Genomic DNA, 12,481 nt, shown 5'->3' on the forward strand with positions numbered 1-12,481 from the left:
TGGCCAAGCCTCAAGGCCAGAATGTGAAGATAGGAATAAATTTCTTCGAAAACGGAAAATAACTTACATTGAACTTCAGTGACGTGTGATTTGTTTATATTTTAAAAGACGCATTAGTGATTCACAAATACAGAAAGTCGGTACATCCGTATCTGGAAAATAATTACTATTAGTAAGTACAGATTTTTTGTTAAGTAAGTTTTGAATGTAATAAATGATAAATTCCGATTCTCTCATTCCGGACTGCGGCTAATTACTAGTTAAACCGGAGGGGGCTATTATAGACTTTATCTCCGAATTTTTTATTTATATAATCTTTTTAAATATTTGATTAAAATTTGGAACACTGATGTATATAGCTGGGTTAGCATTTCATGGGATTACGTTAATTTATGTTTACTGAATTATTGGGAGCAGGGACTGTTCATTAACCAGGAAGTTCCGTATACGAACGAGGCGTTGTTTCGATTTACCAGTGGTGAATGACGGAGGGTCTGACAAGAAACAGAATAATTGGATTATAATAATAAATGTATTCGCCGCAGCAGCTTCTTAAAGATTTGTATGGGCGGTAGGGGACATAACTGCTTCTGGAGCCACGGGGATTTTGATAGTGAGGCGCGGACTCACCAACAAAGAGGCCCTGGTGTTGGTCGGGAAGTTCCTCGTTTTTTTCTGTCGTGTTTCTGGGGACAGTCGGAAAAAACGGTGTCCCTCGTATGCCCATCTTCACTATCTCTATTGGTGCAGAAAAATAAGACGGTAAACCCCATTTAATTTCATATTACATTGCTTCATACTCTCATAGATAAGGCGTCTGTTTTCATTAGCCCGATCATCACAGAAGAGTAGGACACGAAACCACATATTTCACGATAGGGTATTAATATGGTTAAATGAAACAAGTTTTCTGTGATTTTAAATTGATTTTTTTCTGCAATTTTATTTCTTCCGCAATTATAAACATGTTAATGGTGTGGGCAATTTATGTCTAAATGAAAGTAATATTAAAGATATCTATTGAGAATAAACCACTTTAATGTTCCAGTATAGTATACACAGTTACATGAAACAACAACTCTCCTAGCCACCCAGATCGCAATGAAAAAGGTGTCACTATGAATGGCATGAGAGTAATGTTCGTTCAACAACTAAGCAAAATTACAAATTAGTACACCAAACCGGGAACAACAAAAAGGGAGTGTAAAAACATAGACAATGATATAAATAAAACATAAACACGTTTTATGATAAACTATCATCATAAATATTAATAGGCATCCATTACATACTGTGGTTTGATTTATACTCTTCAAAAAATGTAGGTGATATTCAGAAATAATACAAAACTGCGGAAATGCACTGCTGTTTTTATTAGAGGCAACCAGTGTATGTTAATAACAGGCCAATTGCCTAAACATGAACATAAACAGTTCATATGGGAGGCTTATCTGACGGCCCCATTTCACTCGCAAAGAGATACACTGTCAAAAGTGAAAATGGACGTTTTTGATTTTTGTGTCTTAATAATGAGTAATTGCTCCACCAGTCCCCAGACATTCAGCAATTCGTCGTGACATGCTCCTCATCAACCGTCCAATTACGATTTGGGGCAATCTGACCCACTCCTCTTGCAGTGCCACGGCAGTGTTGTCGGTTGACGTTGACGAACACGTCTCCCGATCAAATTAAACGTAACACACTAAAGCAAAGATACGCTAAACAGTAAATCGTATGCAAGAACCGATAGGAAAGCAAATATGGATAGATAAACCAGCAGGCGGCAGTTTTCATCAACCCTTCCTTGAAGTGTCAAATTTGACATTGAACCCCTCCCACGTGTATGGCGCTATTGCGTGTCGCATGTGCAGCTCAGTGGTTCTGTTGGGGCGATAAGTTCTTCATCTGTGAACATACTCTCAAAGCATGTCAAGTTTCCATGACTATTTATCATATCACAACCTGCATAGTTATTTGCATTTCAATATCCCCTACTTTTCTTGAAGAGTATATAGCGATGTACAAAAAAACATATAAATTAGGATATTAAATCATTTTAATCAACTATGGTGATAAAAGGCACAGTTGTCTTTCTCGCTGGACGCTTAAAAATATTGCAGTTTGAATAAGAGGCATTTAACGATTCGCTGTCTCCACTATCTATCAGTGATGCCTATTCATTTCATTTTTGAAATTCAATTCAAAATGGAAGATTCTCCCAGTGAACTGGGCATGTGCAAACAGAAATAATCCGTAAATTCCTGATCATTCTGCATTTTATCCCGTAAAATAACAGTATTAAGTCTATTATAGAATGGAATAAAACAATTTATCCCTAAATTTCACGGAAATTTCTTGTTTAATACTGAACATTCTAGAGAAACACATGAGACACGTAATATGAAGAAATAATTCACACTTTTAACAGATCCCCCCCCCCCAAAAAAAAATGACCTATCCATTAACAGAAAAAAGAGTAAAATATGAAATTCGGCCACATAAGAAATGGACAATTTTTACTATGTATGGGTTGGAAAAAAACGACACTTGCGGGAATGGTGTATCTTAGGAAAATACAACATTTGCAGGGATAGCGTATCTTACGATATAAATTACACGCTTTAGATCGCTCGGTCAAGTCGATATTACTCAGCAGCAAAGGCTGGGGGGGGGGGGGTAGGAGGGTGGAGGGAGTGTCGAGACAATATCCATCCGCAGGATCACCTACTGAAGTGTTCTAGGAAGCGTAAACTAAACATTATATACATCATCTTCACCAATTTATCAATTCGATTTCTGACTGTTATCTCAAGAATTACGAAACATCAGTTTACGTTAATGAATGAACTATTTATCAGATAAAGTACAGATACGTTGATAAATGACGTTATACATTATCTTTACCTGCCTTCTGCGAAATAGGGAGAAACGCCGTCAACCTGTAATCGTAATACATAAGTGAATTTATATGAAATAATCTAAAAAAAAAAAAAACAACAAAGAAAACACTTATTTTAACACATCATAGTTTTAAAACATCCTAGTTTTAATACGCCCACATTTTCATGTGGACGTATATTATTGTCGTGGCCCATGTCCGCCCGGACGTCCGTCCACAATTTGTTTGTGGACACTCTACAGATCACAATTTTTATTCGATTTTAACGAAACTTAAAATATAGATCTATCTCTCAACGATCTCGGTTCATTTCGATATTGGCATATATCATACCATAACTTCATGGATTATGGCCCCTGATTATGGACACTCTAGAGGTTCCAATTTTAATCTGATTTTGATGAAACTTGAAATACATGTTTATAACACAAGCATCTAATTTCCTGTCGATATTCGCGCATATCGGACCGTAACTTCCTGAATTATGGCCCTTGATTGTACGGAAACTCGCGTTTTTAGCTTGTGGGTCCCTCTAGAGGTCACAATTTCTATCTGATTTAAAATAAAACTGGTTGAATATATCACCGTTACATCCTAATGATGGTTGAATTCGAATTGCGTAAAATCGGACCAAACCTGGCGGACTGTCCGCCATCGTTCGCAAATAGTACGAAAGCCCAGAAGGCTCATTCCAAATCCCAGATTCCAGATTCCAGATCCCAGAAGGCTCATTCCAAATTCCAGATTCCAAATTCCAAATTCCAGATTCCAGATTCCAAATTCCAGATTCCAAATTCCAGATTCCAAATTCCAGATTCCAGATTCCAAATTCCAGATTCCAAATTCCAGATTCCAGATTCCAGATTCCAAATTTGCTGCTGTAGTAAAAAAAAAATGTCAGTCCTGGAATACCGAGTAGCAGAGTAGCTCACTGCAGAGGAACTTTGCCCCAAACTTTTTAGGGGATCACGTGGCTAAGTGGGTAAGACGCTAGTCTGGAGGTCGGGTGTTCGATCCCTGCATTGGCCGAGAAAGTTCATCCAGATTTTCCGACGTGGTTCCCCCTTGTCAGTGATGCAGGACGGAGAGCCTGGCAAGGACAGCTGTCTAGTCCTTCGGGTGAGACGAAAAACCGAGGTCCCGCGTATACATTGGAATGCACGTAAAAGATCCCTTGGCAGTTGGAATTCGATATAAAAGTAGGCGATAGTGCCGCTGCCCGGGCAAAATTTCCCTCATAGCACACTGTATGGCGTGTTTCCGTCTTCATTAGCCCAGTATAGGAGCAGAACAGTAGGACGTTAAACCCCATTTCATTTCCAAACTTTTCACATCTGCCGAAGCAAACCCGAACTGGAATATTGTTATTATACTCTAACTGATTGGTCAAAAGCAAAAACCTGATCCGATTGGTCGGATCAGATTTGGAATTCGGAATTTGGAATTAAGCATTTGGAATTTGGAATCTGGAATCTGGAATTTGGAATCTGGAATTTGGAATCTGGAATTTGGAATTTGGAATCTAGTAATTTGGAACGGGTATTTATCCGGCCCAGATAGGTAAACTAGAAGTAATTAGTTGTGTAAAATTAGAATTTATATAAATTCTAATTTGTTTAATTGAGGGGGGCTGCTAATTTGCTATTTTATCGGTAAGACATGAATTTGGAATTTGGAATTTCGCATTTGGAATTTGGAATTTCGCATTTGGAATTTGGAATGAGCCTTCTGGGCTTTCGTACAAATAGTTTAAATCTATGGTATATCACTATCAGGGTTGTGGACCCTCTAGAGGGCACAATTTTGATCCGATTTTGAAGAAACTTAAAATACATGTTTTTAACTGATTTTACGAAAAATCGCGTTTTTAACTTGTGGTCCCTCTAGAGGTCACAATTTTTTATCCGATTTAAGAAAACGTTTGAATGTATCACCGTTGCACCAATGATGATGGTTGAGTTCGAATTTCGTGAAAATCGGACCAAAACTGTCGGACAAAGTGGCCACCCCTCGTACGCAAATAGTGTAAATTTCAAGGTTGTAGACCCTCTAGAAGTCACAATGTTGATCCGATTTTGATGAAACTTGAAATATATCCTTATAGCCCAAAGATCTTGGTTCCTGTCAATATTCGCGCATATCGGCTTGTAACTTCCCGAATTATGGCCCCTGATTATACGAAAACTCGCTTTTTGTTTAGCTTGTTGTCTATCCATCTATTGCAAAATGTGGGCGTATCTTGTGTGAGTATGCATATGGCACATATTTCCCTAATAGAAACAAAAAACCCGTTTCAGATATTTTACCAAGCTTATTGAAAACCAAAATTCAAATTAGCGAACTTTTTTTTTAAATTCATGGAAAGAATGTTAACATACCATGAATATTTGAGTACGTTATTACAAGACAAGGCAAATCACTTGCTGTAGCTGTCGAAATAGAAAATTCAATTGAAGAATTATGCAAAACCTAATCAAAGAGTGGTAACATGCGTTCCATACAAGGTAAACGTGAGTACATGTACTTAAACGACAAAATGTACACGGAGAGATCTTTTTTCTCGGCCCATTCGAACTAGGCAATGTTCCTTGTCAGGCTCTCGGTCCAATGGAAAATCCTGGGGAACATTTTTGACAACACCGGGATCGATCCCCGGATCAACTGGTCAATTAGCCAAAGTCCTATTCACTGTGATTCGCGTAACCAAGTCAAAAGTGTGCATTTTGAGGATGGAAATTGAACGATTTGTGGTGACACCGTTTGTCTGGGTGGAAATTGAACAATTTCTTATGACACTGTTTGTCTGGAGACTTCGTCTTTCTATCAATTCGATATAAAACCGCACCGACATCACTATTTACGCAAAACTGAGCACACAGAAAACGGCTTATATAAAATATTCTTGAAATGTGAAACTGTGCAACAATTTTGACAGCACTGTAACTAAATGCTTCACTTCGTCGGCGTTTTTAGGCAATACATTTACTTACTTAATCGCTCTATTGTTATTGCGAGCAAAATATTGTAACTTGATTATGGCGCATTTAAGTACATCGTGTAGGTGAAATCATATCTTATTTTAAACTAATATTGTTCCGTGATAAATTTAGTAACAATTAATAGTATCGATAACGCAACCGAAAGACATAAAAAGAAATTATTAAGGACTACCTGACTCATGAGACATCAGTAGTTTCCAAATAATTTTATTATAGGGAGCAGGATATATTAAATGTGTAAAAGGGGATGAGGCTATTCATATCTTTATCTTGTTTATCGCTTGTAGAACGATATCATACCGTGTTTGAATAATGACGTGTAATCATATCCTTGAGACCAAACAATTATCTATATACCGGAAGTAAAATCTGTTCGCGCACATTTATAGTGACGTAAAACAAACAAACCAATGGCATTTTGGATGTATATCTTTTCTAATTATAATGACATGTATATATAGAAATATATATTTTACATCCGAAACAAAATCAATAATTCCTCCATTGTGGACACTACTTGTGTTTGAAATAGAAATATGAAACTGAATTGAAGATGATCTGCAAAGTAAGACATTTTCTTTACTTTTGACAATTCTTAATAATTCTAATATGTTTTGTTTTAGCACCCATCAATAACAAATTCCATTTCACACACATCTGAACGAATATCGATGGCGATGCGAAGAAATTATCAAGATGTTATTTTAGAACTAGTTACACTTTACAGCAGTAATTTATTAGAATATAAAAAGTAATTTATAAACAACTACAAATTTTCGTTATATACTCAAATTAAGTTTTTTTCTGTTTTGTTCATAAATCGCATGTTATTTCTTTATAAATCATTTGTTTCTAAACTCATATTTTTGAAATTCATTAATCATTAAGTTAATTTTTTTTTTTACCAAAAATAAGACATTTATTGTATTATTTTAAAGTACATAGCGGATTTAATTTTATAATCATTTCCTAGTCAATGATTCTGCTGAAGTAACTTTTAATTTGCTATTTTTTTAAACTCCCGTACTAGTTCATGCTTATGTGGCGTTCATTCTGTTATGTGACAACAAGAAATGTGTAATATCAGTTTGAGTATAAAGAAGTGTAAGAGCACTAGTCGCTATCTAGTAAAATTTGTTAATTGGCTAAATATTGCGATGAACTCAGTCCTGTAGTCAACCATTTATATCTTAAATTAAACTTTAAAATTGTAAGATGTCTGTATGAATTAAAACACCCAAGATGTATTATTATTCGTAGTTTTTTTTTTTAGCACATTTTTCGACCATTAAACGACATACATTAAAAATGCAATCTTATAGACGTTGCTCAAGGTTGTCTTATATTTTTTATATAAGAAAAATATTATTTAATGGAAAGGATGGGGATATAGAATAGATAACTTTTTCACCATAATGTGACTAATATACAATTTATAGAAGTATATTTTGTTATGCATCGTTGAAACCATAACCTATCAAGATGAAAAACGCTTAGAAACAATAATTCTTAAAATTCCCTTGCTCGAAAGAGCATGAACAGTAATGATATTCCCCATTCACGCATAATTTGATATTAAATAGCACGACATACAGCGAAACAATGCCCGGAACATACTTTCGCTCGATTAAAGCTGTCGGGCTAAAGAAGTGGTGGGAAAGCGATCTTACATTGGTCAGTGGTGATAAAATAACTACTAAGCCAAGGATGACCATTGATAGTTAAGGCGATTATGACATTCGTTTAATTTTGCATGTCTCATTAGATATAACCTTTTTTTTGTATAAACAACAAAGCAACAACAAAAACAGAGGTTAAGAAGTTACCCTCAAATTAACCCTTACACTGACGTCAACAGTTAAGACAATCTTTCAGACACTTGTTTTTGTTCCGCTTTTGGACAAAACAAACCTGTGAAAAAATGATTGCTAACTCTCTAGTTGGCGATATAATGGCTTTAAACAAAATGTTAAATTTACCGCTGAACAATTTTGGGAAGAAAATAAGTCATCTTTTGAGGGAAAGTTTTGTGAAAGTCGAATCATCAAATGGAATATCAGCAACATGGCCCTTTTCTGCTGAGTATAATTAACAGCCAGGTGAAATCTTATGATTTAATCCGTTTTAATCCAAGCCGTGAGATTATCTAGCGTTAAAATTCTGGTTAGGGTATTTTTAAATAAATGTTACATAATCAATTTCAATACACTTTAGCATAGATTAAGTCTTTTAAAATTAGCCATTGTCCTAAAAATTCACGATCATAATTAATTTGTTATGAGTTATTGGATAATTGACTGTATTTAAAGGCATAATCTGAGTTGAGATTACTCGACTCCAATGTTTAATTAACCTGGACACGGTATCCTAGTGAAGTAATTGTTTTGTGTATTTTGTTTATTGCACATCTTTATAAATATACTTATCTATATGATCGTGTATCAGACCCTATTTCCATACTCGGGAAAACAGAACAGTCGGGCAATTCAACAAAATTATACCACGCAGTAATAGCAGATTTTAGTTTTACCGACTGCCAAGCAAGCAAAAGTTATCCGATACCTCGTGTCATTGACCCTTGTAAAGGACAACAGAGATAAAATACTGAAATCAAATCTTTTATACGTTTACAAAAGCAACGGTAACGAACAAAGAATTTCGGTACATAAATCACTGGGACCCTATGTAGACGTGCCCAAATGAAAATGATATTATTTGAAGCATAACATGATGTGACAGTCCACCAGATTTTATTAGAATGCTACACACTTAGCAGAACTTTCAAATGTGTCGTTTAAAATAAAACGAGTTGTTTCGATTGTTAACTATTTTAAATGGTGTCAAAGCTGGGCTGAGAACATATGGAGCTGGCTGATTCTTTATGAAAGACAGTCCGCAAGCCTTTATACACTATTTCTCGAGTTCTGGTTTATCTGTAAGGTTTGATTATTTTACATGATGGAAACACGCCTTTTTAAAGCGAAAAACCTAAAGTTATTCTAGTTACGATGATGTAGAATTTGTTTATACGAACCATTCACTTTAAGTTTGTAAACATGTATGCACTGATGTTCACTTGTAAAAGAGTTTAACATATTTCTTATCGTAATATCATACCATAAACATTTGGTGCATAAACTCATTTATTTATTTGGAACTCAGAGTATTAAGATAACTAGACGCATAATTAGAATTCCACAAAGAGTTTCTTTGATACGGCATTATATGCACGTAGACGAAAGAGTATCTTTTTTCTTGATACTTGCAGTGAATAGAACGGATTTGCTCATCGGAAATATCCAACAGTTGTCGTTTATCTAGTACATGAAAGTTATTACGCTATTTTGTGAATCCTTTCTTATCACACTCATCCAGTTTTCGTTTTTTCATATTCATCGTTTTATTCTCAGCAATTTTGTTTTTCAGTATTAGAAGAAAGCAGACAGTACCATGAAACTACCAGACGGCATGGAGAACGAGTGTAATAGTACCACTGAGAATCAGGATATACCGTTAAAGATAAATACGAGCGAAGGGGAGCAAACTCAAAATAGTAAAACGGACAATGTTAGAAACTCAGATCAGAATGGTCTCTCGCAAAATGACCCTGAATCATGCCAAAAATCCAATTTGAGGGATTCTGTGATAAGCGAGGGGGAGCAAACTCAAATTAGTAAAACAGACTCTTCAATCGACAATGTCATAAACTCAGATCACAGTGGTCTCTCGAGCAATGACCCTGAATCCAACCAAATATCCAATTTGATGGATTCGGTGATAAGCAATAACCTTAATCCGAACTCAAACTCAGTCGACAGTTCTTCGGAAGCTCCACTTAGTTTACAAACTCCCAAAAAGGAAAGCGTTAAAAGAAAAATAACTTGGGTTGATTCAGATGCAAGCTGTAATAGTCTGGAGCCTCATTCACCAACTCTTGAAAGTGTACCGGAAATAGTTCTGGAAATGAATATAGAGGAACCAGAAGATACCAAAAAGAAGCTTCAGCCAAAAGAAATTATGAAGATGGATGAAATAACAGAAATGTCGTCTCCCAAAACGAAAGAAAAAAATCAGCCAAACGGAAATGAACGTAAATTGAATGGAGATGCAATTAGATGTAGTACGGCTAACCAAGATTCACAGTAAGTGTAAATTTTATTTCTTACATCTTACATTATGTTTTACATGCGGAAGAAACCCCAACAGATTTCCAACGCTACTTCTAAGTGAACTCGCCTAAAACTTTTTGTAAACGTAGGGAAAGTCAGCATCATCCACGAAATTCTTAACATAATGTTTTCTAGAGCTGCCTGTGAGGAAGTGAACTCCCCCAAAAAGGATTTTGTTGTAAACGCAGCAATAAAGGTGTCCAATTCACGAAACACGTAACTATAGCTATAATTACTGATGGTCTGTTACATCTACCCCGGTCTTAAGCAATGAAACATAATGTAATGTTTAAACATACATTTACTTGATGACCCTTTAACTTTATGATTACCCGAATAAAAATCAAATAAGCCGCCTGCAAGAGCTCATATTTTTACTAAATTTTCTTACGGTTGATTAAGCCTGAGGAAACAATGTTGATGCCTTTACCGTAAAGTAGCCGTGGTAGGCTTACTGTACTTTTCCCAGATCCCTTTTAACCATACAATTAATATAAGATTGAATCTTGTTTTCACCATTTCTTATTTACATAAAAATGACAATGCAATTTTTGAAGATACTATCTTTACTATGAAATAATAATACCCATTAAAATAATTTGCTAGCTGATAAAATAAACTGGCCGAACCCATCAGGAAATGTTTGAGAATCGAACTGTCACCATCGTTACAATATCCGGATTTAACGTTTTCTTTGTTCTTGAAAAAGTCTAGATGAGTAGATAAGAATAGGACATAAGTTATCATCAATAAGACGAATATGGCTATGATCAGGGTTTGATTTGATCAATTCATAAAGCGTGAACCTATTCCCGATAAAAGTCTTTTAATCATGTCTTATTGTTATAAACAGCTTTAAACAGACTACAAATAGCGCAAAACAATGCTGCACGTCTTATAACTAAAACACGAAAATTTGATCATATATCAGCTAAGTTACAGAAACTTCATTGGCTTCCAGTTAGAGCGAGGGTTCAATTTAAAGCTCTTGTGAATGTGTTTAAATCAATTTATTCTGACACCGCACCCAGTTATTTATAAGAACTCTTTGATTTCTATACTCCCCGGCGATCCAACCTTCGTTCTTCAAGTGATCGTAGCATATTGAGGATCCCCAAATATAATAAGCGTTCTGGTGAATATGCTTTCTCCGTCAGAGCAGCTAAAATGTGGAATGATCTTTCAAAAACTCTTCGAGAGTCCTCTTTCATCCAGAGCTTTAAGACTAACTTAAAAACATACTTATTTCAAAAATGTTTTTGAACTGTTTTGTTGTGAATGCGCTTAGAAATACTCATGTGTAATGAAGCGCTATATAAATCGAACAATAATAATAATAATGGAAAATACGGGTCTGAAAAACTAATCTAATCCCATGTTATACTTCATAATTTTGAGTTATGTTGTACATGAAAGCCCAACACCGATGGTTACCCCCATGATCCTAGTGAGAGATTGAAATCGTCACGCATACACTTAGCTATAATTTAACTATTTATTTAATTGCCTCAGTCTATCTTTACAGGGGGTTTACTGTATTTATTGTAATTGGTTTATATTGGTTTATAGTCAGTCAGATGTCCGTTGGTTACAATGGGTTCAAGAACAATTTCGCAACATGGCCGGAAATGACACAGAAATAAGCTACAAGAAATTCAAAGCCGCTCTAAAAGTTAAAGAAGTAAGTGATCAGTTACAATATTGAGTTGTGATTTTAGGATTGGGTAGAAGTGGTAAGAAATATTCATGTATGATCTAAGGTTCTATAATATATAAACTACCCGATATATCTAAGTTACCAGACAGACATATTGTTGAGTGAATTTCGTATGGTAATACACGAACTCCTGCTCAACACCATATGCCGCCATATCATCAAATCTTGTGGTTGGCGGACTAGCCATATTTTTGAGTGATAAGCAATTTCACATTTTCAATTAAAATCAGGCTTCAAGTTTGAAAGACGACCTAAGTAAACTCTGGGCAGTCTGTCTTTAATAGGGCAAATTTCTCGAAACATTAAAGGTGACCCTTTTAAACTCACCACGAAAATAAATATAATTAATTTGGAATAAGATCATATTATTTAAAATGTCATTAGATTGTCCTAATTAACGAACATTCCAGCTGCAGGCCATTTTGTAAGCCATTTTGCGCAAACTTTCACTTAACGGCTTCAAAACCACTTGAAACTTTCTACTTCTATATAGCACACAATCTAATTTGCACCATGCAACTCTACAGATCGCGTCACACCCAAAATCATTTTCACAACCAAACAAAATCTCCAAAGCGATAATGGCCAACTAAATTTAAAGTAATTAAGTCTCTAACTCAATATCATCCAAAATCTTCAACATCGAAAACACAAATTATTTGTCAATTTCAATCAACATTGATGTTGTGATCTTACC

At 35.3% G+C, this 12,481-nt stretch overlaps 1 protein-coding gene across 5 annotated transcripts in view; it reads left to right on the forward strand.

Annotated features, from left to right (window-relative positions):
- The window catches only part of LOC126816021 (NADPH oxidase 5), a 28,363-nt gene continuing 15,882 nt past the window's right edge, over positions 1-12,481 (forward strand). Inside the window, exons 1-3 of one of the 5 annotated variants that reach the window (XM_050542155.2) lie at positions 1-172; positions 9,325-10,040; positions 11,593-11,748. In XM_050542155.2, the coding sequence (XP_050398112.1) occupies positions 11,686-11,748 (63 nt within the window). In that variant the 5' untranslated portion in view covers positions 1-172; positions 9,325-10,040; positions 11,593-11,685. Of the gene's footprint in view, positions 173-6,412; positions 6,464-9,026; positions 10,041-11,592; positions 11,749-12,481 lie in introns of those variants that run through there. The other 4 variants (XM_050542150.2, XM_050542154.2, XM_050542153.2 and 1 more) reach the window with 4 other exon arrangements.

Source organism: Patella vulgata, chromosome 3 (assembly GCF_932274485.2).
Source record: "Patella vulgata chromosome 3, xgPatVulg1.2, whole genome shotgun sequence".
Taxonomy (NCBI): Eukaryota; Metazoa; Mollusca; class Gastropoda; family Patellidae; genus Patella; species Patella vulgata.